This window comes from Ursus maritimus, unplaced genomic scaffold (assembly GCF_017311325.1).
Source record: "Ursus maritimus isolate PB19 unplaced genomic scaffold, ASM1731132v1 scaffold_8, whole genome shotgun sequence".
NCBI classification, from domain to species: Eukaryota; Metazoa; Chordata; class Mammalia; order Carnivora; family Ursidae; genus Ursus; species Ursus maritimus.
Window position 1 is genome coordinate 12616004 of NW_024426996.1, and position 27870 is coordinate 12643873.

Consider the following 27870-nt stretch of genomic DNA (forward strand, 5'->3'; position numbering starts at 1 on the left):
CGCTAGGAAACGAAACCGTTGTTCTTGTTAGGGGGCGGAATGGAAAAGGAAAGGGAAACTCGAGCGGGTCACGGAGGGCTTGGAAGACTGCCAGCGTAAACAGGGTGCTGACAGATGACGAGGTGGGTGGGCAGGGCTGAGGAGGTGTCCCCGGGCGAGCCGTGGCCACCTGAACGCCTGGACCTGGTGGCCTTGGAAGAAACACTGCAGTTCCACTAGGAGGAGCACTGACACAGGCGGACCTGCAGAATTTCCAGGAATTATTGTGGTAAGGAAAGCTGGTTTGTTCAGCGTTCGGTCTCGGGCTCTGCCGCAGGTCCGCGAGGAAACTGAAATCGAGAGCGACGCGGTCAGTCCCTCCGCCCACACCGCGGTGCCTGGCAAGCGCTGCTGTGCTTTCTGTCAGTACAGTTCGCCTTTTCGAGAATTCCTTACAAATGGAGTCCAACCTGTGCCGTCTTTGTGTCTGTTTTTTTCTCCGCGTAGCATAATGTTTTTGAGATTAATCCCGTGTCTCACCAGTAGTTGGTCAGTAGTTGTTGTTGAATGTTATTATGACATATGGGTATAAAACGATTAGCTGTTCATCCATTCACCAATTCATGGACATTTCAGTTCTTAACAGTTCGGGGCTACAGTGAATAGAGGTGCTATGACTGTGAGCAAGTCTTGGGATGGATAACTGTTTTCATTTCTTGTGAGTAAATCACTTAAAAATGGAATTGCTGTATCATATGGTAAATAACATACGTGGCTATGATATAAGAAACTACCAGACCTTTCCAAAGTGCTATGCATTCTCCAGCAATTTATGGAAGCGCCAGTCCGTCTGTACCCTTGAGGACATTTGGTATTGTTAGTCTTTGTAATTATAGCAGTTGCACCACTGAATTGCCTTAGGGTCTTTGTCAAAACTCTGTTGCCTATGGGTAATTGGATTTATTTCTGGAATGGTTTTTACTGTGTCTCCTCGATCTATATATCTATTTTTACTCTAAGACCACACTGCCTTGATTACTGTAGATTATAATTAAATTTCAAAATAATTAGGTTCATTCAAAGGCTCCACGATTGTCCTTTCTTCGGTGTTGTTTTGGCTATTATATTTGTTTGTTTTGGCTATTTTAAGTCCTCATTTACATATATATTTTAGGATAAGTTTATCAATATCTATAAAACAGACTGCAGGGATTTTGAGATTTCACTAAATTAAATCAGTTGGGGAAGATAATACTGATTCTTGGGTCCATGAGCATATCTCTACCCGTTAATTTCTTTTTTAAGATTGATTTATTTATTTGAGAGAGAGAGAATGTGCGTCCACTCACCCTGGTGGGGGGTGCGGTTGGCGGATAGAGAGTGTCAAGGAGGCTCCGGCTGAGCCCAGGGCCAGATGAGGGCCTCAGTCCCATGAGGTGGACACCAGGACCAGAGCGGAAATCAAGAGTCCCAGGCTTAACCCAGGTACCCTTCCCCATTAATTTAAAGCTTCTTTAATGTCTTTCAGCAATATTTTCTAGTTTTCACTGTACAGTTTAACGTGTTTTGTTACATTTATCCTCAAATATTTATCTTTTGATATTATAAAATTTCAATTTATGATTATTATTAATACATATGCAGTTAATTTTTATATATTGACCTTGAATCCGGAGACTTTTCTATATTTACTTAACACTTCTAGTAGGTTTTGCTTTGGTTTAGTTTTGTTTTAGATCCCTTAGGATCTTCTGCAGATAACGATGTGGTCTATAAATAAGAGAGTTTTATGCCTTCCTTTCCAATCTTTAGGTCTTTTTTTTTTTTTTTTTTGCCCTCTTACACGGACTAGTACCTCTAGTACAATGTTGTACTAGAAGTGATGAGAGGCAACCTTGCCTTGTTACTAGTTTTAGTAGGAAAGCATTTAGTCTTTTACCATTAAGTAGAAGGTTAGCTTTTTGTAGGTTCTATCAGGTTGAGGAAGTTTCCTTCTAGTCCTGGTTTGCTAAGAATATCATACATGAGTGGCTATTGCAATTGTCAAATATTTTTTCTGCCTTTACTAAGGTAATTCTATGATTTTTCTTTGTCTTATTACAGTGAGATATAATAGATTTTTAAGTCCTTTTCTGGACTAAACTCCACTTGGCCACAAAGTATTATCCTTTTTATATTTTGTTGGGTATGTTTGATACGTTAAAATCTTGGAAAAGGTTTTTTGTGTTTTTGTTCATGAGAGATATTTGTAGTTTTCTTTTCCTGTAATATCTTTGTCTGGTTTTGACGTTAGAGTAATGCCAACATCATACTTAACCGGGAAGTATGTTCCCTCTTCCTCTGTTTTCTTTGTTCCTTTTTTTTTTTTTTTTTTTTTTTTTAAGATTTTAAGTAATCTCTATACCCAACGTGGGGCTCAAACTCACAACCCCAAGTCAAGAGTTGCATGCTCTTCTGACTGAGCCAACCAGGCACCCCTCTTCCTCTGTTTTCTGGAAGAGTATGTAAAGAATTACTAGGCTAGGGTGCCTGGGTGGCTCAATCTGTTAGCGGCTGCCTTGCGCTCAGGTCATGACCCCAGCATCCTGGAATCGAGCCTACACAGGCTCCCTGCTCAGCAAGGACTCTGCTTCTCCGTCTCCCTCTGCCACTCTCCCTACTCATTCTCTCTCTCTCCTTGTCTCTCTCAAATAAATATATAAAATCTTTAAAAAAAAATTGCTATGCTCTCTTCCTTAAATGTTTAGTAGTTCATCCATTTGCATTAGAAAAATTTATGTTGGAGTTGAAAGGCCTGAAAAATACAACCTAAAAGTCAAGTGCCTAGGGATCCCTGAGATTTAGAGATTACCTTTTACCTTAAAATTCAGATAGAATACATCTGGGCCTCCGTTCCATTTATTATAGAAACCAGACGTGTCCAAAATAAATCTTAGGATTCACTGAGGCTTGTGCTCCTATGGACCCCCTCACATTCTAGTGTCTTTAGTGAATTCTCTATCTCTGTTCTGTCTATCCTCTGGTGATCCTGCCCTCTTTCCACATCACCACCCCGACATGAACTACACCCCATGGTCTTTCCTTTCCAAAAGTGCCACCGATATAAGGCTTCTCTGTATGGTTTGCCATAACAACAGGCATTTATAGAATAGCTTACAGTTTAAAATTTAATATAAGGTAGAACTGGTCTATAAAATTCATTGGCCACTTACAGCCATATTTCTCTCCCTTCTTTAATTCATTCCATAGCCATATTGCTAAGACATATTTCATGCTCTTCATTTTCTCCAACTACCAATAGACAGGAGTTCCTTGTTGGGCTCAGTGTTTAACCAAATGATGATATATGCATTTAGAATAATTCTAGGAACACAATATTGAGTATAAGTAATTACTCAAAGAATTAATGAATCCTTTAACATTTAGATTTTTCAAATAAATTACTCAGCAGTTGGCTAAAATCAAAATTCTAGAGACATTCTAGAATATAAAATATACATTTACATGCCTCAAAACCATGTTGAATTACTTTTATTTTTTCAAGCTTCAGCATATCTTTCACATTTGCAGACAATGTTTATTAGATATACAATATTTTTAAAAAGATCTGTTAGCTTTTAATATCCAGTTTATTTTTAAATGATAATTATTGTTCAGGAATAATTCAGTAAAAAGCAAACATTCTGATAACAAATTCAGGGATCAAGAAATGTTGATTCATTTTTAAAAATTACTTTTTTTTAATTACTCTTGATTCATCATTTTATTGTTTATCCCAACATTTGTCAACTAATTCTACCTAAAACCTATCAACCCCTTGTGCTACTTAGACCTAAGGAAGAACAGAAGAGTCGAAGGATGAGGGCCTGAAGCTCTGAGGCCTCACAGAAACTCTTGGGATCACTGTTGCTCTGTGACTTAGACAGAGACAAACCCTCTGTTGCTGTTGATGGCTACTTGAAGGGCTTCCTCCACTTTTTCCATTGTAGAATATTTAGGAAGGTCCAGAATATTATAGCAGGTCAGTGCTCTAGGGTAATCTGTTTCACCGAAAGTTTCGGGACAGCGAAATAGGATTCCCATTTTTTCTTTGTCTCTTACATGCAGCCTGTCATTTCCCTTAAGAAAAACTAGAAAGGAATACATTTTGGTTAAGATATTTCATAGAAAGAGCAAAACATAAAATGAAAAGGAAGAAATGAATCACTTCATTCAATAAATATTACTGAGCACCCTTGTGTAGAGAGAACCACACAGAGCCATGTGAAACACAGAAAAATCATGAGATCTGGTCTTCGTCCTCGGTGAGTTCATGGTCTAACTGGGGAAAATCACATACATGAAAAGAGAAGAGCAAGATATGTGGACGTTTAATTTAGCTCAACTAGGAAGTTTGAGATGAAGAGGCTAACGAAGGCCCTGAGACTGATGCAGCACCTGGCTGGGGACGCCGGAATAGACTACAGGGGTCACATCTGGCAAGTTAGTTCTCCAGGAAAGGAGTTGGGTAAGCTTTCAAGGCAGAGGGGGAAAGCCAAGATAAAGCCAGAGGTAGGAAGATATAAGTAAACTCACTGAATGCACAGACAGTGGAATGAATGGGCTGAAGCAGAAGTTTCCCATTAAGAGAGAAGATTGGACAGGTAGTTTGGGCTTGTGGGGAAGCAGCTTAGGTTTGTGAAGTTGGAATTGTCCTCCAGTGTCCTCAGGAGGAACAAAAATAGCAAGAAGGCGTATATCTCCAGAGTGACTGAAAAATGGGACGAGCGGTGGAGAGTAAGTCATTAAATCTGTCCTGGGGAAACCTTAGGGTTCCCGCCAAGAGAAGGTCTTGTACCACAAGGCCACCGTTTAGTGGTTCAGAGCCTTGGCTTTGGATCAGCCTGTTGGGTTCAGAATCTGTTTCTCACACGCACCAGCTATCTGAATATAGGCAAGCTACTAAATGCATCAAGCCTCTTTCCCTCAGATCTGAAATGAGGAAAAAAATAAGTATCGTACCTCGAAACATGGCTATTAGGATAAAGGAAGGTAACAGATATGAAGTGGTCAGTACAATGCCCAACATAGAGTAAGCAAACCATAAAGGCTGTTAGTATTATCATCAGTGGCCATTGCTATTGGCATTATTTCTAAAATAGTATTAGAGAAATATACATGGTCCTAATTCCATAGGACTTAGATAAATAAAGATAGGAATGTGAGAGTAAAGGCTTGATTAGGAGGCAACTAGCAATATCTTTTTTATTATCATTTTTTTTTTAATGGGCAAGCAGACTTATATAGGAGAAAGAACATTGGTTTAGGAAGCCTGTCTTTGCTGTTAACCTGTGTGACCCACTATTAATAATGACTTCATGGTGGGGCACCTGACTGGCTCCGTGGAAAGAACGTGCTACTCTTGGTCTCGGGGTTGTGAGTTTAAGCCTTATGTTAGGTGTAGAGATTACTTAAATAAATAAACTGTAAAAAAGCATTTAATAATGACTTCATGGCAAATATTTATCTTTCAAAGAGATAAATAATTATAAATCCAGCTATACTTACAGAGGAATTTTCTCTTTTCCTCCAAAGTTAATTTGTGGAAAGCTTTCCAAAACATCAGTATAGTAGGATGTGATTTGTGGTATCCTTGATCATATCGTGAATTCTTGAGAAAGAGAGAAAAGTGGTTTTTAGGGGGAATATACAGAAGTTGTTTGGAAGAAGTGGGGGCACTTTGGTTATCACCAACCTCTTCAAACTGTTCCCAGTCATAATCAGTATTTCCAACCACTGCTGTCATTAGTTCTTCAGGCTGGAAAAGTTTGAAAAGTACTTCCTTGTCACAGACTTTATAAAATCCTCTCTGAAATTCCTCATAAACGGCCTTTACAGAGGTGTTGAAAATGTAATCAATGTATGCAGAAACATATTCTTTCCTTGAGGGAAGCAAAAAAAAAAAAAAAAAGCAAAAAACATACTTTACCATTGACTAAAATATTCTCTACTTTGCCCTTTTTACCACTTCTACTGAGAAAGAAAAGTAAATTATTCAGAGGGAAGTAAAAACCTGTGGTCAGCGGAAGGAACCTTGAAGTATGTAGCAGGAGGACTAACTTTGTTTTGCTGCCCTTTTCCTCCAAGAGATACTTTCAAAGCAGTCATCTGAATACATAATTCTCCAGCTTAAAATCTTTAAAAGGCTTTCTTTCCATTGCCCTTAGGGTAAATTCCAAACTGATCTGACTCCTGTCTGACACTGCAGCCTCTTCCCACTTGGCATTTGATTCTTTGACCTTCAGCTCTGGGGGCTGCCTGTCTTTCTTACAGTTAGGTCACAACACCAGTGCTCCCTCTTTACCTGCTGACTTCTGCCCATCAGAGGTCCATAACAACATGACTTTCTCAGGGTTGGTTCTCTGATCCCCCCTCCCTCCTCTCTCTCAACATGTGTCACCGTGTGGAAATTATTTCTGCAGAAGTCTGTCTTTTCCCCCCATGATGAATTTCCTGACGGCAGGGTTGTTCATTGGAGGTATTTCACCAGACAGCCACCAGGAACATAGTCTCCCACCCTTTGAGCAGCTTTGTGGGCCATCCCCTCTGACCCCCTTCTGCCATTCCCTAGAACCAGCGGTGTGCTGGTAAATGGTTAACAACCAGTTCTCTAAAGAGAAGAAGATGGAAGGGAACCCTCATTTGCAGCATTTGCCGGTTCTGTGGTGTAAATATTCCCACCGTTGCTGATTTCATGCTACTAATAGCTTAATAATAAACTCTCAACATTTTTGAAAATTTAACAATCAGCTCTCACAAGCGGATGCAGTCTGGCTCCAGTGTAACACTACTGTAAATCTCTTAATTAACTTTTGTCACAGTGCTCATCCTTATCTGACGTCACTTGACATAATTATTTATTTATATATGGTCCTTCTGCCCCACTGGAATTTAAGCTCCAGGTTTTGTCTGTCCGTTTCATGTCTGTATCTCTGGCACCCAGAACAGGATCTGGTACAGAGAAAGGGCTCAAAAATAATTGTTAAATGAATAATTAGTGAAAAGTTCTGCAAAGGGAATATTTAATCCCGATTCCTTTTTCCCCCTTCTCTTACCCTGTAACCTTTTTATCTTTCTCAGAGATAAAGAGCTAAAAAGATCATCTGAGAACCTAAAATACATGTATAAATTATAGTGATAACAAACATGTGTATTCATAGCAGATGTTCTAAGTCTCAAAACTTACTTGTTGGTTTGGTCCACAGGTACAGAGATCCCATTTGGAATTAAATTGACATCTTTTTTGTCCCAGGATATCTGTAACCAAAATGTATTCAGGTACCAAAAATGAAAAAAAGTCTGAATAATGCAACTGCAGGGGCCACGGGCAGGTTGCCCCATGATGGGCCACTCTTGCATGAAGATTATTTCTGAGTTGAAAGCAATCAAAAGCCAGCAGAATCAGAAAAAAAGAAAACAAAACTTTAAGACCCTCCAGCAGATTCAGGAAAAGCTCTTTACTTCCCCCTCAATTGTCTAAAAATAATTTAGATAGAGGACCTGCTCCAGGAAGAGAGCTATCACCACTGGAAACTACAGAATACTCTGAACTAGACATGGTGGACAGAGAGGAACCTAGCAAGGCCCATTTGATAAAGTCCTCTCTGTCCCATTGTTTCTGAGTGTCCCAGCGAACATTTGTTTACCAAACATTTGCTCTTTTTCATCTTCCTGTAACTTGCATTTCTTCCCTCTGAAGTCCCAGGCCCCTACCCCCTTTCTCCTTAGTTCAGAATGACAGACATACCTCATTTTGCCTGTCTTCGGAATTTCCATGTCTGTGTGTATTCTTTATACATACAAAATTAAATTTGATTTTCCCCTGTTAATCTTTGTCAGGTCAATCTGATTCTTAGTCCAACCAAAAGGACTTTGAAAGAATAAACTCTTCCTCCCCAACACAACCACAATACCATTATTGCAGTACATTCTTCCCTATAACTATAAATAACTGGGAACTAAATAATTATTTATGGAGTTCAGCCTTTTAAATACATATAAAAATTAAAAAGCCTACCCTAGCATATGTTGTATATAGTCTTAAGCATTTAGTGGTTTACATTGTTCACACTGATTGCATAATTGCTGTATTTTCACTTTCTTTGAGAGTATATAAACATAAGGTATCAAAGAAGGAGCAGGTGGGAGGAAAGTCATACAATACAGAAGTATTAATATGCTTCAAAAAAGGAATCCCAAGGGGTCAGGATGGAAAATATTTTTAAAAAGGAATCCCATATTTAAGGTAATATAATAAAAATTATTCTAAAGAACAGATGAAAGCTAAACTATAATCTGACTTGCATTGGTACTCACAGAAAAATATATGTCAAGTTCTTCTCCAATGTCATCAGCTTCATTATTTAGAACTTCTTGCAAACTCCTGATGAAAATTTTCATTTAAAAAGTTATATTTAATTAAAATAATAAAAAGTTGTATTTCTTGATCTTCTAAAATTTCAAAAATAATAAATGTTCAGTGGAAAAAATCTTGGACAATATAGAAGTGTATAAAATGCCACGTAAATGTCCTTACCTTCCCACTCCATCTTCCTAGAGTTAACTTCTTTTTACAGTTTGGTTGGGCCACTGCTAATACATAGACACTGCTGTGTCTTGATGGAAATTACAGAAAGGAGCCCCTCCTGTAGACTGGTGATTTCCAATCAGGGATGATTTTGTCCCCTAGAGGACATTCGGCAAAACCTGGAGACATCTTTGGTTGTTACAGTTAGGGGGAAGGTCGCTACTGGCATCTAGTGGGTAGCAGCCCATTAGCTGTGAAACATCCTACAGTGCCCTGATCAGACTTCCACAACAAAGAATTATCTAGCCCCAAATCTCAGTGTTGCCAAGGTTGAGAAACCCTGTTCTCTGGACTGCCAGGGCAACAGTGTAAATCTAGGCAGTTTATTCTCATACTAATAGTACCTGAGAAGAGAATCCTTTACCCCAGTCTGTTGCCAACTCTGTATTTTATGAAAAGCTTTTTAACATTTGTCAGTCTGGGGGTGCCTGGGTGGCTCAGCAGTTAAGCGTCTGCCTTTGGCCCAGAGCGTGATCCCAGGGTCCTGGCATCGAGCCCCACATCGGGCTCCCTGCTCTGCTGGGAGCCTGCTTCTTCCTCCCCCACTCCCCCAGCTTGTGTTCCCTCTCTCGTTGGCTGTCTCTCTCTGTCAAGTAAATAAATAAAATCTTAAAAAAAAAATTGTCAGTCTGTAAGCGGAAAAAGGACATCTCATTTTCATTTATATTTCCTCAAGTACTAGTAATGTTGAGCATATTTTCATTTTTTGATTAGCCATATATATATATACACACACACATACACACACACACACACACCCTCAGCCATATGTATATTTACACATCAGCCATACTAATCCTTTGTCTATCATATATGTTGCTAATATTTTCCTCACAGTATATAGTTTGCCTTTTAAGTTAGAACAAGTATTTTTCACTACTTAAAAAATAAAGTTGATGACATGCTGATATATTTAAATAAATTATATGAGGGGCACCTGGGTGGCTTAGTTGGTTAAGTATTGGCCTTTAGCTTGATTTCGGGGTCCTGGGATCAAACCCCACATCTGGCTTCCTACTCCACGGGGGGATCTGCTTCTTCCTCTCCCTCTGCCTGCTGCTCCCCCTGCTTGTGCTCTTTCTCTCTCCGTTTAAAAATTATTTAATTGGGGCACCTGGGTGGCTCAGTCGTTAAACATCTGCTTTCAGCTCAGGTCGTGATCCCAGCATTCTGGGATGGAGCCCCACGTCAGGCTCCCTGCTCACCGGGAAGCCTGCTTCTCCCTCTCCCACTCCCCCTGATTGCGTTCCTGCTCTCGCTGCCCCTCTCCCTCTGTCAAATAAATATTTTTTTAAAATTATTTAATTAATTAAATGACTAAATATGATTTATTAAAATAAATATAGCATGCATGATTCTCATTAAAAATATTGTGCATTGTTTCCAGGGCACCTGGGTGGCTCGGTGGTTAAGCATCCTACTCTTAATTTCAGCTCAGGTCATGACCTCAGTGTCATGGGATTGAGCCCCACATTGGACTCTGGGCTGAGTGTGGAGTCTGCTTGGATTTCTCTTTCTCCCTCTCCCTCTGCCCCTCCACCTGTGCTCTCTGTCTCTCTCTCTAAATGAATAGATAAAATCTTTCAAAAAAAAAAAAATTGTGTACTGTTTCCATCTAGATGAATTCAAGATACTAGGCCAGAGCTCTGTTTGTTGTGGGTTGATAATTAGAAGAGCGTTTGGCTTTTCTTTATTTTTGAAGGCATACTTTATTATAAGTCAGGCTAAAATTCAAATTCATCAAGAGTATATACATTTATTGAAATTGAAGACCTTGTCTTTGTATGTATGTGTGTGATTAACATCATTTGTTCCTGAATAACTGAGACTTAACTGTAGTTCTGGAAAAACATTACTTACTTCCCCAGAAGAGGACTGAGTTCTTTTAAATCTTGCAATGATGGCTTTTGGTCCAGAAGCTTCTTAAACAGAGCCAGTGGAAAAGGAAGGTTGGCAACATTTGAGTTGTTTAGAGAGAGTCCACACAGTATCCCAAAAAGGAAATATCTCTTCTTCTCAAATTTAGGCTGGAAAAGGAGAAGAAAAAAATCCCTAATGTATTAGAAGTAATCAATAGTCCAAAAGGATAATTAGATTAGTAGAAATTGGTTTTGGGTCCCTTTTCTAAAAGTCACAAATTAGAAACTAAGTGGGCTTCAGGAAAATAAAGTTTGAGGTTCTTACGTAGGCTTTAATACAACTTAAATTTCTTCCATAAGTTAAAATACAAATTAACAGTTCAGAATATTAAATAAATGAATTTACTTTTTGTTACCGACAGCATATCTGGAATAACAAAAACAAACAAACTCAGATAGCCCTATAAGCCAAGGTTAATTCTATAGTCTTTGCCTTCAAATTCATGTAGAAAAAAGCCACTGCAGAAGGAAGAGTACACTTTATCTGCACTTCCATTGTGCATGAGGCATGTCGTGTGTGTAGGATGAGTATGTCCCCTTCGGTAATACCGCCCTCAGCCTCGGTGTGCTGACAGGGACAAGCGTATGGGTCAGGGAAGGTGACTGATGTTGTTGACCGTGAAGGTGGGTGGAAGGAAGAAGGAAAGAGTCCTGATGAAACGGGCTTCACTCTTCTCTCTGCACTTTGTAGTCCCAGATGAGGGAAAACACTGGCCACATCTTGCCAGACCATCACTACAGTGCAGCCAAGAGACCACTAGCCTGAAAATCCTAAATACGTTTTTAAAAAATATTTTATTTATTTATTTATTTGTCAGAGAGAGAGAACACAAGCAGGGGGAGTGGCAGGCAAAAGGAGAAACAGGATCCCCGCTGACAGGGAACCCAATGCGGGACTCGGTCCCAGGACCCTGGGATCATGACCTGAGCCGAGGGTAGACACTAACCCAACTGAGCCACCCAGGCATCCCTCTAAATGCATTTTTAACATTTATCCTCACAATCGCTGTAAGTAAATAGGGCAAGTAGATTGAGGCTATTACCTAAGTGGCCCAAAGTCATTCACCTGCTGACAGCAAGGCTAGCCCTGGAATAGAAATCTTAGAATTGATAGAAAATTCTAGGAAATTCAAACTTCTCCATAATGACAGAAATCATATCAGTGGTCGGTGTGGGCATGGGGCAGGAAGTGGGTAAAGGGTGGGAATAGAACAGGGTATGAGGAACTTTGGGGGAATGATGAATATGTTCATTATTTTGATTGTGGTGATAGTTTCAATGGGTATATGTGTAATCACAACTTAACCAAATTGGACACCTGACGTGTAGGTCATCGTACTACACTTCATAAAAGCTGTTTAAAAATTTAACATGCAGAGAAGTACCTGCGGATCTTACAGAATACATGCTCTGATCTGGGGTGGGGCCTGAGATTCTGCTTTTCTCATAGCCCCCAAGTGCTGCCAGAGCTGCTGTTCTGTTGTTCTGTGGACCTTACCTTGAGGGGCAAGGCTCTCTGTATGACCTGGTTTTACATTATTATTATGGTTTTCATGTTGCAGTATATGGTATACTTTTTCTGTTCTGAAAAACTGTAAGAAAATAAAAGACTTACACTGACAGGAAACCACATGTAGGAACCCTCTTCAGGATATATGAACATTCCATATTCTGTCTTGGTCATCTCTTCAAATATACAGTAGAAGAACTCGGATATTACCCCGTACCCCCCAGAATGAATTTCTTTAATAAATTCAGTCTGAGGAAAAAGAACACATTCACAGGCTCAGATTTAAAATACAATGCGTTGATCTTTGGGGAAAAGTTTCAAACCTCCCACAGTCATCAGGATTCCTGGAATCCCATACCCCTTCAATCCCACACCTCACTGCAATCTGTTCTCCCTCAGTTTCCTGCTGAGCAGTGGATGCCCCCCCTGCTTATTGTCAGCTTGGTGTGTGTGAGTGAGTCCTTTCCACTGCCACACGAACCAAGTGAAGAGGGATTCTAGCAAGACTCAGCATTCACCAATTATGTTGACCAGAGTCTTGAACCACATTTTGATGTGCTTCAGGTCCTTGGTTCTTCTGTCTTACTATCTATCTTCATCTCATCATTCAGACTTTACAACTTTGGCTCCAGTCAACAGCTATTTGGCTTCTCCTGCCTCTTCCCTCATTAGAACTTCTGATAAACTACCCTCCCAGTCCCCCTGGCTTTAGCACCTCTGAAGGAACCATCAGAGCAGACTGCCCATAGCTCTTATGTGGGAAGTCATTATGAACTGTCCTTTTCTTTTTCTTTCTTCAGTTCTACTATTATTTACTTTTTAATTTAATTTTATTTTTTTAAAGATTTTAGTTTTAAGGAATCTGTACACCCAACATGGGGCTCAAACTCACAACCCTGAGATCAAGAGTTGCATGCTCTACCAACTGACTGAGCCAGCCAGGAGCCCCTTATTTATTTTTTTAAAATATTTTTGAAAAAAATTATTATTTTTTTTACAATATTTCCAAGTTAAACACTATTCACACTGAACATGTATGGTAGCTTAACCAACCCAAGTATGAAGTTTGAGAAGCCAAAACTGTTCTAGATTTGTTAAAAGTTATACTGCAGGAACTGTCCTTCTCTAAAATCTACCTTGGGTCTTTGTGGCCAGTACTATCCCAGTTTTCCTCCTACCTCTCTAACTACTTTCTACTTCCTTTCCTGGCCAATTTCTTTTTATCTTTTTATTTACTTATTTTTAAAGATTTTGTTTTTATTCATTATTTTTTAGAGAGAGAGAGAGCACAGGGGGGCAAGGGCAGAGGGAGAGGAGAAAGAGTCCTAAGCAGACTCCCTGCTTAGTGTGGAGCCCAATGCGGGGCTTGTTCCCATGACCCTGAGATCACAACTGAGCCAAAATGAAGAGTTGGATGCATAACCAGCTTTTTATTTATTTTTTTTAATATAAGCATCACTAAGCCCCACTAAGCATTCTCTTTCCCCTTTGCCTGGAATATCTTATCTCTGCCACCGATCACCTGACTCCTTGGCCATAGACCATCATCTCATCTCCAAGGGCCCATCTTTACATTCCATCTTGATATCCCAATAACAAATTAGTTTACTTCCACTTTTCCAATTTCTGCTCACTTAAACCAGCAAGTCTGCCTTCACTGTGGTCAGGACCCACACATAATTTGCTTTGACAACCTTGCCTTGTTCAGAGTCTATATTTTGATTGGATCTACCTTGAAGTTCACCTTCCTACCTCTTTGTCATCTCCTGTGGGCAGAATAATTTTCTATTGATTTCCTCATAATCAAGATTTAAAAGAAAGTAGATACAGAAGGAAATATACAACTACAAATTCTGGCTTATAAAATAGTTTGTTTTCCATTTAGTCCCAGGGTGGGAAATATCCCTCTTTTGCCTGAGCCCAACCTCTAGGTTCTGGTTTCTTATCTGAGAACCTTGGCTTATAAAATAGTTTGTTTTCCATTTAGTCCCAGGGTGGGAAATATCCCTCTTTTGCCTGAGCCCAACCTCTAGGTTCTGGTTTCTTATCTGAGAACCTAAGTCTCCCTCTCATGGCTGTTGTCAGGAAAATCCTCTCCCTTCTGGACAGAGTCCAGCTTTTACCTAAAGAGTTACTCATTATTCTATGGCCTCAATAGGGCAAATGACCTGAGATAAACATAGTAAACACCCTACAGGTACCCACAAAAGATAAAGTGAAAGATGACTAGGATTAGAACTAATATAGGGGATACTCTATGACTAAAACTAGAGCTAAAACGTAGGAACACTATCTTCTACCTGCTGCTTGTTGATTGCATTAATAGCCCAAATGCTTTACCCTCCTTGATCCATGTCTGTTGCGTGTGACTTTGTAGTTGCTCTCATTAAAGAGGCTGAGTATATTTCATCATCCCTTGACTTGGGTTCAGCCACGCAACTTGCTTTGACTAAAGCCATGTTAGTTGTGTGATTGGACTTGCTATCTTATACCTTTGGCGCTGCAGTGAGAAGAACATGCTTGCCGGTCCCAGGAAGATGAAAAGCACAGGAAGCAGAGCCAAACTGCCCCAGCCAAGCTTAATCTAGCCTAGATCAGCCAGTTCCTAGCCAACTCCCAAACATGTAAACGAGTGCAGACAAAAAACTACAAATCCACCCAAGTGAATTCAATCTAAATTAGCAGATCCTTGGCTGAATTTCAGATCTCTATAGTAATTTATTGTCATTTTAAGTCATTAAGCTTTGGGATGGTTCATTATGCAGCAGTTTTGTAGCCATAGGTAATGAATAGTTTACACATAATCCCAATACTCAATTAAACATCCCATAGCTTTTCTCTAAAGGGTAAGCAAGGAATTATTATTTTTTACTTATTAAGTAATCTCTTTGCCCAGTGTGAGGCTCGATCCCACAACCTCAAGATCAAGAGTCACGTGCTCTACCAACTAAGCCAGCCAGGCACCCTAGAATTCTTGAAACCATACAGCTGATAACTATAGTTGTGAAAGCAGGCTCTTCCTTTGCTATATTATATAAATGTTTCCCTTTCACATTAGTAAAAATGTCCAAAGAGACTTTTACTTTACCACTAAGCTTTTACAGAGGTCGGTGTCTTTAACTTGGCTTAACTGACGCAGAGCATCTTCAATTAGGTGACTTCGTCTGACTCTAAGTGTAAATAGAGGGGATTCATTGTATTGCAGAATCACTTGCCCCGAATCCAGGTATACTTTCTGTTTTAAGTCCTAAAAAAAGAAATAGTTTAGGAATCTCATAGGAACCCTGGGAAGTGTTTACTATTTCAAATAAATGTAGTCTGCATAGCATACGCTTAAGCCTACTATTGCTATATATACTCAGATTGTAATTATTTGAGCAAAAAGGGCATCATATCTATACTGCATTATGGAAGATAAGGAGATCACAGAATCTGTGAAACCATGCCATCTAGTTATTATATACAGGGGACTAGTCACCATGGAGGTACAGCTAAGTAATTACAAGCTATCTCACTTGTAGTAAAAATGATCGTTAAAGGCAATAGTGGTATTCAATACACTGAGACATTCATCCACCATCAGTCTTAAGGTGCAGAGTTTTAGCACATTAAGCCTCAAGAATATAAGGGTAGTTTAGGAGCTCAAGGATGATGTTAAACGTAGGAAAAAGATCAGAGGAAAGACTTGCTCAGAGAAGATCCACTGTTGTTCAAATAAGTGTGATCCATCTACCTGATTTGAGGGGAGCGCCCTAAAAATATGCCACTGGCGGCCTCACTTTTCACTTTGCTCTCAGTCACCCTACACATACTTCCATTTAGCTTTTCTGACTTTTCAACATTTCCTTACACTCTAGTCCGGATCTCATTTCTGCTGAACCCCCTCAGATTAGAAATCCAGTGTTGGACTTGCTAGCCTTGCTTTGAACTTTAACACTTCTCTAGGGTTTCTGCTATATCCTAACAACAAAAAGGAGTATTAGGACTCATAAACCAAAATAGCTCTCTTTGGGACCTGTCCCACAAATAGTGACAACAAGACAGGTGGATAATAGCTATTCTGTTCCAGGTTTCCAGGGTGGGTGTGGTTGCCCATAGAGCACTCTACAAGCATCTCAGAGAAGCGTGCATGTGACTCTGGGCTTGGGAAAGCCTGTCCTGGATCTCTGCCACTACTATATCCTGAGAAATTATATGTGATTCCACTAGATTCTTCTGGTTTTTCCCGAAGATGTTAATTGTAAAGAAGTTCCAGGTTTGTAGGGAGATGGAACAGGTGCCATTTTTGGTCCTTCCTGATTATAGTTCATCTCCTCTGGTGGCCCAGGAGTCTACAACTCTGGGACACTTCAGCAATACTGACTGCTGAGCAACATGACCCGGGGCTCAGAGTGACAGGGAGTGGCCAGCAACATCTTCCACTGACAATAGCAGGGAGAGCTACATGTGGCCTGCTGTAGCCCCAACCTAGAATTAGGCAGGAAACCTGCATTTTATCTTATTTTCCAGTTCCTCTACTCCGATTCTCCATGTATTTGTTTCTCCTTTCTACATTTATGCATGTGAATTGAGAATATAGTTTGGAGTTTACAGTTTTGACTATGCCCATCATCTCTCCTTTGGAGGTCAGGATTGTGGAGTCTCCTTTCCAGTTTCACCCATGACAGCTACAACTGAGAGTTTTCCTCTACTCAAACCTTTCCCGATCTATCATGATATGCAGTCTGCCTGGTTCCACCTTACACACAGCCCTCACTAACCCCTCACTAAGAGTATATCTGCTACACAGAACATTGCTGTAGAAGAAATACCACAGAGGGAAGGACTTGTTTAAAGGAAACATAATTTCTCCTGTTACCAGGGATGTTAGGAAAACTTAAAAGGAGGTGGCTGGGAAACAAAAGAAGAGATGACCCATTCAAATCTTGTAAACATGTCGATGACAGACACTAATAATAGTAACAAGAGGGAGAGTCTTTATCTATGGAATGCTTTTAGGAGGATGTACTTTGTCCATCTAGGTTGCTTAATATAAATAAAGCTGGAATTTATGGATTTATGGGGCATGAATCATTGGGAAATGTCACATAAGCTGCATAATTAATAGAGTATCAAGGAAATGTTTTATAATTGAAGTGGCTCCTTTTCTGCATGTGATGTCCCAAATTTTTCCATGTTTCACCTAGATGGCCTGTATCCTTTAAATTATTAAGAAAAATAATGGGTATGATGACTTCTGATTCCCATGAGTTTTTAAAGTATAAATAGATAATAGGAACCTTTTCTGAGGAATAACCTAGACAGGCTTCAGCAATTAAAACATGTTTAGAAAATCTTTAGCATAATGTCTGGGAGTGGGGTGAGCGCTCAAATACGTAACTGAGAACTAACGTTGATGGTGGCAAGAGAGATGAAATAGCATGTAAATGTTATGTGGGAATAATACGACTACCTGAAAAGAAGCAGAAGGAAAAGAGTAAATGGAAAACAGAATAAACTCACCGACTGACTCATAGGCATTATCTGAGAATAAAAAAAAATCCAATGGAGCTTACATATCTAGCTCCAAGCTCTTAAGCAGATACAAAATCCAAACACTAAGATCACTATAGTAACTAAAACTCGATAGAGGAGGAGAGGGATGGGAGAGAGAGAAAGCAGTTACTAGATCATTTCAGTATTTGCTCATAGAAGGAAAACAATGGATATTATCTAAAGAAAGTGAGAACTCAGACATTATATAATAACGAGAAAAGCAAATTAAAATTAAGACAAAATATCATGATTAACCTGTTGAATTGGAAAAGAGCAGAAAGCTTGGTAACACTGCATTGATTATAGTGTGTACATTGCTGGTAGTAACGTAAATTAGTACAACGTCTATGTACAGTGATTTAGCAACATTTAATAATTAAAGAGAAAGGATTAAGCATCATTCTACTTTCCTATATGAATGTAACCAAATGGCCCTGGTTGATGAGGAAAAGTTCTTTACAGAATTCAGTTAATAACTTTGGAAGGAATGATAAGATTAGAAATAACGCCATTTTGCAAACCTCAACCAAAACAATGGATAGAATTATTAAATACAACGTTGATGGGAAGCATTACAACAGAAGAATCATATGATCACCACCCAAACCCACTGATGAATCTCAGCATGAATAAGAGTGAAACAACCAGAAACAACGCATTGAAGTATAGAGAGGTGAAAGGAAATTGGGCCTGGAATTTGCTTTAAAATACTTCAGCTAAAATAGTACTAACCATAAAACCAACAAAAGTGATCAATGGGGAAATTGTGGCAAAATGTTGATTTTGACTGGAACTTTGTGATGGGGCTCATTACACCATTATCTCTATTTTGGGTATGTTTGTGACTTTGCATAATAAAAAAAAAAAAGTAGAGCATACATACCAGCATTTTCAAACGGGACTCAGCTTGTAATAATAGAATTTTGGATAGCAAATTAAAAATAAATGGAAAATCACTGAAAGTAAAGGGACTGGGCTTTTCTGCAGGTATCTAAAAAGTAACAAGAGATAATAGTTTTAATAATCCAAAGGAAAAAAACTTCATTCCTTTACCTCATTACTTTAAATTGTTTCCCTCTATACTTTTTGCAGTCTGTTTTTAAGAATTCAAATTACCTAGAAAAACTTTCTAAGGAAATACATTTGTGAGTGAAAATGTTTTTAGTTTTCAGTGATCATCTAATTTAGCAATTCAGCATTGCAATGAAGAAATGTTTAAATCTTGATTTATCAATGAGATACCTAGCTACTAATGTGTCCTCCTATAAAGTATGGAAATTTTCAGAAATAAAAATGTTACTCTTACCAGGTTGTTATCCCTGAAGAACAATCTTGGCCATTCATAGGGGTGCAACAAATTGGAGAATTCATTTATGTTGAAAGTATTTTCTGGTAGTCGACAGTTAGCTGTGTTTACCTTAAAGAAAACATGACTTGTGAATTTTATTTTCTATTAATAAATGATTCAATCTATTATATATGTGGCTTATTATATAGATAATTAGAAAAGAGCTCTATAAACCCAATGCATTTGTCATTGATAAAATAGAGTTCTATAAAGCTTCCATTTTTTGATCTATAATTTATCCAAGTTTCATAAATACTGTAAAAGATAATAGATGTTGGCAGTGGAGATTAGTAAACCAGTTCTTAGGGCACAGATTTACTGGAGACAATTTCTAGATCTTGGAAATAAAAGCACCATAAAAATCCAAGGTACTTTTGACAAATTTAGCCCCTTCTCCATTAATTAATGAATATTAATTTAGCACATACTATGTCAGGTGTGGAATAAAACATAAGCTATAAATTCTCCTTGCTGACACACAGGTTACTGTCTAGTATAGTAATTGGCAAACTCTTTCTTAAATCCGAACAGTAAATATTTGTGCTTGGGACCATACAGTCTCTGGTGCAACTATTCAGCCCTGCCATTTTGAAGCAGAAAACAGCCTTTCACAATATGTAAACAAGGGAGTGTGGATGTGTTCCAATAAAACTTTAATAACAAAAACATGAGGCTGCCCATGAGCATAGATTACCAGCCCATGACTCAGGACCTAATAGGTAAAAACAAGTAATCAGGCATCAAGGATATAGTTTCTGATTGGAGAAGGACTTGAGGGGTTCAAGAAGGTTTCCCAGAGGAAGAAATTCTGGAAAATCAATGATCTATATAAGCCTCTATCGAAGAGCCATATGCACCCCAATGTTCATAGCAGCAATGTCCACAATAGCTAAATCGTGGAAGGAGCCGAGATGCCCTTCAACAGATGACTGGATTAAGAAGTTGTGGTCCATATATACAATGGAATATTACTCAGCTATCAGAAAGAACGAGTTCTCAACATTTGCTACAACATGGACGGCACTGGAGGAGATAATGCTAAGTGAAATAAGTCAAGCAGAGAAAGACAACTATCATATGATGTCTCTCATCTATGGAACATAAGAACTAGGATGATCGGTAGGGGAAGAAAGGGATAAAGAAGGGGGGGTAATCAGAAGGGGGAATGAAACATGAGAGACTATGGACTATGAGAAACAAACTGAGGGCCTCAGAGGGGAGGGGGGTGGGGGAATGGGATAGACCGGTGATGGGTAGTAAGGAGGGCACGTATTGCATGGTGCACTGGGTGTTATACACAACTAATGAATCATCGAGCCTTACATCGGAAACCGGGGATGTACTGTATGGTGACTAACATAATATAATAAAAAATCATTTAAAAAAAATAAATAAAATAAATAAATAAGCCTCTATCAAATCAAATTAATCCAAAAGACACAAGGCAGGAAATAAAGAATCTAAGAATATAAATTAAGAAAGTAAAATGAAAACACAACCTATGAAATGGGGGGAAATATTTGCAAATTATACACTTGATAAGGAATTACTATCTAAAATATATATAGAACACATGCCACTGAGCAAACAAAATAAAAACATCTGATTTAAAAATGGGCAGAGAAACTGGATAGATGTTTTTCCAGAGAAGACATACAGATAGCCAACAGGTACATGAAAAGATGCTCAACATCCCTAATCATCAGGGAAATGCAACCCAAAGCTACACAATGAGATATCACCTCATACTTGTTAGAATATCATCAGAAAGACAAGAGATAAGTGTTGGCAAGGATATAGAGAAAAGGGAGCCCTTGTACACTCGGGGGTGTTAATTGGTGCAGCCACTATGAAAAACAGTATGGAGGTTCCTCAAGAAATTAAAAATAGAACCAGCATATGATCCAGCAATCCCACTTCTGGGTATATTCAAAAAAATATTCATCTGAATAAATATATTCATTTCAATGGAAATGAAGTCACTGTCTCAAAGAGATATCTGCACCCCCATGTTCAATGCAGCATTTTGTACAAAAGCCAAGACAGGGAAACAACTTAAGCATCCTGGATAAAGAAGATGCATATATACCCTAAATATTATTCGGCCTTGAGACAGAAGGAAATCTTGCTATTTGTGACAACATGGGTGGAATGTACTTGAAGGACATTATTCTAAGTGAAATAAGTCAGACAGAGAAAGAAAAATATGTATGCATGAGCTGAACTCAGAAACACAAAAGTAGAATGGTGGTTTTCAGAGGCTGGGGGATGGGGGATTCGGGAGATATTGGTGAAAGAGTACAGATTTCCAGTTATAAAATGAGTCAGTGTACCAAGTAAGTATAAGTGTATCAAAGCAATGTGTTGCACACCTTAAACTCACACAATGTTATATGACAATTATATCTGAATAAAGCTAGGTAAAAAGAAATATACAACTTTAGAAATATCAGTGCATTAACATTTCTGAAAAGCACTAACTTTTGTACATAGTATTTTCTCTTACTGGAATTGATATTTTGTGGTGAAATTGCTTTTGGTTGCATTTAGCAATTTATAAAATCATCTTATCTTAGCTAATTACTTTTAATTGAACAATACTAATTTAATTCTGCTCTTTTATTTAAAACGCTCTGGCTCCTCCCTCTCCCCCAACAATCATTAGGTTTACTGGTATGCTAACTTTAAATTACTTCTAGATTATGTCGTGTACTCTACTGAAAATGCTGACTCATTCTCATTTTTGAGTATTTGTGGATCTAATATATATTATATAAAATATGTAATACATATAAAACGTGTAGTCAATGACTATAGTCTAGCCAGTCAGCAAAACAAGCAAAAATTTGATTTACTAAGGACTGAATGAAACATTTTCTTTCTGTTTTAGAAACAAAAGACTCCAATTGGCAAAAACCTAAGAGATTTTGAGTAAAATGGTGTATATATCCCCTCAGAGGAACCCTTACCTTATGTACTTCTTTCATCATTCTTAGAAGAGTTTTAAGATGGCTGTTTTCAATCCCGTGATACAGCTGAGAGATAATGGCAGTTTTAAGCATCTGGACCAGTTTGTTGAGAGAAGATTCTTGCAAAGATGCCCAACACTGCTCTGAGGGGTATAAAATCAGCCATGAGAAATATGCACCCTCCAAAAAAAATCCCCGTTTCTACTGGGTTCTTTAATGTATGAAACAGATAATAGTTTCCATTTCTGATGACAAAACCTATAAAATATCTTGTCTCACGATATCATCCTAGACATTTATTACTCACAAATGTGAAAAAAATGTTTTTCTCTGATTAAGTATCATTGGAATTAAAAGCTCAAATTTAAGATTCTGAAGAAATTTGCTGATAGCTCCTATTAATACCTGACTACTTGACTGAGTTCATGATTTTCAAACTGAAAATTCCATAGAGTATCTAAAAGTCTGAAAACATACATAAGAACACACACAAACACACACATACACACATACAATGTCATCAAGGACATTTTCTTTCTTTCTTTCTTTTTTTTTTAAGATTTTATTTATTTGACAGAGAGTGAAAGAGAGCCAGAGAGCACAAGCAGGGGAAGCAGCAGAGGGAGCAGGAGAAGCAGGCTCCCCACTGAGCAGGGAGCCCGCTGCAGGGCTCAATCCAGGACCCTAAGATCATGGGCCGATGCTGTCATATTTGTTGATGAAGTATAAACTGGTACATCCTTTGTCAGGGCTGTCCTGTTGCACTGCATGCGATTTACTTAGACTACAATGTGAATGGTGACCACTTAAAGTTCTGTGGAGGGTCATTGGGCAACATGTCTCAAAATTTTAAATGCACATACAATTTGATCCACTAATTTTGCTTTCTGGAATTTTCCCTGTGTAAATTTATATACATATAAAGAAATGCATGTTAGCGCTATTATAATAGCAAAAACTTAGAAACAGCTATTTGTAGTATATCCTCCCAATAGAATACTAATAAGCCATTAAATAGAACCAGGCAGTTCCTGTAACAGAACAAACATATCTTTGCAATATACTGTTGAGTGGGAAAAAGGAAGTTGCCAAAAAATGTGAAGGGTGTGCTACCACTAAAAAAAGAAAAAAAGAAAGACAGTATGTCTCTATTTTTTTTAAATACATATCTTTCAAAGTTTACACAAAAAACCATGATATCTGATGGTTTGAAAACCAAACTCTGATATCAAAGCCATTCTGTAACTGCTTTCTGGGAAGGGAACTATATTTCATTATATATATGCTTTGTACCTTTAAAGCTTTGGACCTTGAACATTAGCTTAAAACTGTAAAAGGAAATTCCATAGTATTGAATAAAATAAATAAGAACAGAAAGTTTAACATTTTTTTTGTTTTTTTTTTAAGATTTTATTTATTTATTTGACAGACAGAGACAGCCAGCAAGAGAGGGAACACAAGCAGGGGGAGTGGGAGAGGAAGAAGAAGGCTCCCAGTGGAGGAGCCCGATGCGGGGCTCGATCCCAAGACCCTGGGATCACGCCCTGAGTTGAGGGCAGACACTTAACGACTGACCCACCCAGGCGCCCCTAACATTTGTTTTTTATCACTGATCTGTTGCGGAGGAACTACCCTTCAAGTTTCTTTTGGCTGGTCTAAGAATTAAATTGATATGAGACAGATTAACAGAAAATCAAATTTAATTTTGTATGTATAAGGGCTCTAGAAGAATATGAGGCCCAGAGGCAGTCAGGCAATTGAGGCTTATATGCCATGCAGAGTTAAGGAGAAGAGGGTCGGAGTCTGAGTCTTCAAAAGGAAGGAAGACAATTCACAGGAAGATGAAAAAGAGTAAATGTTTGGTAAACAAATGTTTGCTGGGCCATTCGGAAACAGTGGAATACAGAGAGGAATTTTAACAGACTTTGCTAAGCTCCTCCCTGTCTACCACACCTAATAATTCATATTTTACCGTAGTTACCTATGGTGATAGCTCCCTTCCTGGAGCAGGTCTTATATCGTAATTCTTTTAGGCAGTTAGGGGGAAGGTCAAAGGTTCTTTCTGAGCCTACTGTTTCTAAAAATAGTCTAGAATAATCCACATGCTAAAGAGACACATTTTGGGTGGCAGATTTTGCTCCCCTGCAGGTTAAAATGTCTCAAGGTTTGTTTGGGTTTTTTTTAAGATTTTATTTATTTATTTGACAGAGAGACAGCCAGCGAGAGAGGGAACACAAGCAGGGGGAGTGGGAGAGGAAGAAGCAGGCTCCCAGGGGAGGAGCCCGATGTGGGGCTCGATCCCAGAACGCCGGGATCACGCCCTGAGCCGAAGGCAGACGCTTAACGCCTGAGCCACCCAGGTGCCCCAAAATGTCTCAAGTTTTAAAACATGAACAAAAAGTTTTAAAGTGTGGATTTATCTTGACTGGGTCCTCTATGGTTATTAAACTCTGATATCAAAGCCATGTCCAAGTCTAAGAGTTACACATGCTTTGTATAATAATAACAATTGTAATAATATTAGGTTAATCTTTTCAAACATTCACATACCATATACCCAACATATAAGTATTTTTAAATCCTCTCTCCAAAATTTGCTTCAACTTTTACTTTTATGACTCTCTACCGAGAGTACAGATAAAGTGACAAAAGTAATCAAACTTACTCAGGACTCGTGAAGATCGGTCACTCATCTTACAAACAGCTTCTGCAAATGGAACCACCAGGCTCCTCCAGTTCCCAGAATCATGCATCACAGGACATTCTGGGAGCAGAAGGAAAACTGATAATGCTTCTCGGTGTGGAGAACGACACGGAAGAGCTCTGAGCAGATTATCCCTGAGACATGTAGTTATCTGTGGTTGAAAGGATCAGGGAGGGCGCAGCATACATTAGATACAAAGTATAGTGAAAAATAAGCTATGGGACTAGGGGTTTGTTCCACCATTTTCCAGTGGAAAAATCATTCCTCAAACCTGTTCAAACTCCATCATTCCTTGCATCCCAAATACCCCTCAAGTGTTATGTGAGAGTCATCCCCCCTGTTTTATATTGGGTTGCATGAGGAAAATAAAGTGAAATCACATGTACATGTACAAACAGTGTGAATCATGGACATCACTCAATTAGAGATTGACAGATCAAGGATCCATACCCACAACTATCTGACTTAAAATCTAGCATGGCAGAGATAATGCCATATATTCACCTCACTAATTCTGTTTCATTTTCCTCCTGGGCTCATGGGAAGATGGCATTTCCAGTCTCCCTGCAGTTATGTGGGGCCATATGATTGAGTTCTGGCTAACAGGATATGAGTGAAGGCGATGTATGTCACTTCCAGGCATGACCCCTAAAACCTCTCATGGAACCTTCCATACTCTCTTTCCTTATCTACCAACCAAATACAAAAGATCTGGAGGATTTCATGGCCCCATGGCCTAGGACTCCAGAAAGAAGGAGCCCAGATCACTCCTCAATGAACCTGTGCAGAGGTGCGAAAGCTAACAGAATATGCCACTCAGAAATATGCCAGCCTGGCAGAAGGATTATTTTGAGCTGAAGACAAGTGAGAAAAAGCAGGTACAAAACAAGATCTCTGGCTTCCCTCTATCTACTTGAAAACAGAATATAAATTACCCTTGTGAAGGTGTCCTCTTGCCTCTAACTTCCTATACCAGGAGAAGGGTAACAACCTTAATCAGTGGACATGAGCAGGCACTGAGAAAGAGTCTACACAAACAAACTTACAGGCTAGACCTTACCTATTATCAGTATCCCCAGATATTTGCCTTCCCGCAATTTGGCGCCCTTAGAAGCTCAAAGTCCCGGGGCGCCTGGGTGGCACAGCGGTTAAGCGCCTGCCTTCCGCTCAGGGCGTGATCCCGGCGTTGTGGGATCGGAGCACCACGTCAGGCTCCTCCGCTGTGAGCCTGCTTCTTCCTCTCCCACTCCCCCTGCTTGTTCCCTCTCTCGCTGGCTGTCTCTATCTCTGTCGAATAAATAAATAAAATCTTAAAAAAAAAAAAAAAGCTCAAAGTCCTTTTCCTTTGTGTTGTCTCTACAAAATTATTGTTGTTTGCTAAGATGCAATATAAGCAAGTTCTAACCACCCCTGTAGTTACTCATCACTGAGTATATATGCAGCATGCATACATTAATAAACTTCTGTTGAGGGGCGCCTGGGTGGCGCAGTCGTTAAGCGTCTGCCTTTGGCTCAGGGCGTGATCCCGGCGTTATGGGATCGAGCCCCACATCAGGCTCCTCCGCTGGGAGCCTGCTTCTTCCTCTCCCACTCCCCCTGCTTGTGTTCCCTCTCTCACTGGCTGTCTCTCTGTCACATAAATAAATAAAATCTAAAAAAAAAACCAAAAACTTCTGTTTATTTTTCTCCTATTAATCTGTCTTTCCTCAGTCTAATTTGCAGGGCCCCAGCCAATGAAACTAAGATGGGTGGAGGGAAAATATTTATTTTTCCTCCCCTGCATGTGCTTCCGTCTCCAACTCTCATTGGACTATGATGTGGAAAGAAGTCTTCATTGTGTCAAGCCACTGAGATTTGAAAGTTGTTTGTTGCAACAGCTGGCATCACTTATTCGATTTAATAGAGCTTAGGTACTCTTAAGGATAGTGTCTATCTCTACATGTCATAAGGATTAAGTAAAGTCAATAATATGCAATAATAAAAGTACTATATATTATTATTACATTAATGTTCTTACAAGTTGTTTTCTCAGATGTCCAGAAGAACATGATTTCTATGGAGTGCTAGTAGACATAGATGGGAAAATAATGTCACAGATTCAGATAACTTTGAGAAAAACAGCTAAAACAGCTAGATTTCTTTTGGTGTGTGACATCATAGAACCTGTGATTTGCTAATGTACGTCATGACTCCCTAATAGTGCGCAGCATTCCTAACGCTGTTTCATTTAGAACCTGTTTTCAGGGAGTATTCTGTGAAACCAGTGTTCCTTGGAACTCACACTGGGAACGGCACCCCAAGTTAACTCCCATATAACCTAAATAGATTTATTTTAAAAATATATTCAATAACATCTATTCTTCTTCATCTTGAAAATAAAAATATCATGTCTACTACATATTAAAAAACACTCTCCCCCTTTCTCTTCCAAACGTAGGGACCCAAAATGGTATCAAGATGACTTTAACCCGAAAGCATGTGTGATACAGCTGATGCAGAAAGAAGCCTTCAGATCTTCCCCTATCTGACTAAAGACAGGGCCTTCCCGGAGTGAGGCAGCCATGGATACCCTTGGAGGGCAAGCTTCACTGCCAGGGAAAGACCAGCCACTTGCACTTGGGTAAAAAACTGCATAAACAAATATTATCACAACGTGTCTCATCTTCCATTTGGCCCCCTAAAGCCTATTTGTCTCCCTGAAAAGTCCATTTGTTTTCTCATAGAAGCCTCTTCTCCCCCACTCCCTTTTCCCTATTAATTGGTATATAAGTCCTCATCCCTAGCTCTTTGGGGAGTCTCTTCATCTGAATGCTCCCTGCAAGCATGGGAATAAAACTTGTTTTCTTCTGTTAGTCTGTTGTCAGTTTGCAAGCACATGAACCTGAGTTGGTAGAGTGAAAGTTTTCCAACACAGCCCAGAATCACAAAATACTAAACTGGAATAGACCTTAAAGAGGAACTCCATAAATAAGGAGCCCAATAAAAAAGGTAAAGAAAATGTGACCCAAATAGCATAAGGGGTGAATCAGTAGCAGATTCATCTCAACTAGATTTGACATCGATTGCAAAAAAGAGAATCGGCTTTTTGTTCCCCCAGTCCAGGTGAAGCTTCTCTTGCTTCCCAAACTGGTGCTATTTTCACGTATCTGCTAATGGTTATTTACCTGTCAAGCTTTGTTTTTTCATATCAAAACTAAAAATACTGTATTTACTGTGCATTTAAACATGTGCTTTAAAAAGTGCCAGCATCTGAAAGAGGGAACAGAATTCAGAGAAGGGG

General features: G+C 39.0%; 1 protein-coding gene and 1 long non-coding RNA gene across 3 annotated transcripts in view; one reads left to right on the forward strand and one right to left on the reverse strand.

Moving 5' to 3' along the window:
- LOC121101403 lies at nt 1-27442 on the forward strand. Its single transcript, XR_005833389.1, has 2 exons — nt 1-268; nt 27028-27442. It is a non-coding gene; the product is annotated as an uncharacterized LOC121101403 (long non-coding RNA).
- HERC6 (HECT and RLD domain containing E3 ubiquitin protein ligase family member 6) overlaps nt 3495-27870 on the reverse strand; it is a 52791-nt gene continuing 28415 nt past the window's right edge. The window contains exons 12-23 of one of the 2 annotated variants that reach the window (XM_040624884.1): nt 24552-24741; nt 21887-22029; nt 18876-18986; nt 18453-18560; nt 15123-15281; nt 12140-12283; nt 10466-10632; nt 8335-8401; nt 7205-7275; nt 5714-5900; nt 5527-5629; nt 3495-4109 (exon numbers count right to left, since the gene is read on the reverse strand). In XM_040624884.1, coding sequence (XP_040480818.1) covers nt 3898-4109; nt 5527-5629; nt 5714-5900; nt 7205-7275; nt 8335-8401; nt 10466-10632; nt 12140-12283; nt 15123-15281; nt 18453-18560; nt 18876-18986; nt 21887-22029; nt 24552-24741 — 1662 coding nt within the window. In that variant the 3' untranslated portion in view covers nt 3495-3897. Of the gene's footprint in view, nt 4110-5526; nt 5630-5713; nt 5901-7204; nt 7389-8334; nt 8402-10465; nt 10633-12139; nt 12284-15122; nt 15282-18452; nt 18561-18875; nt 18987-21886; nt 22030-24551; nt 24742-27870 lie in introns of those variants that run through there. The other variant, XM_040624885.1, reaches the window with a different exon arrangement.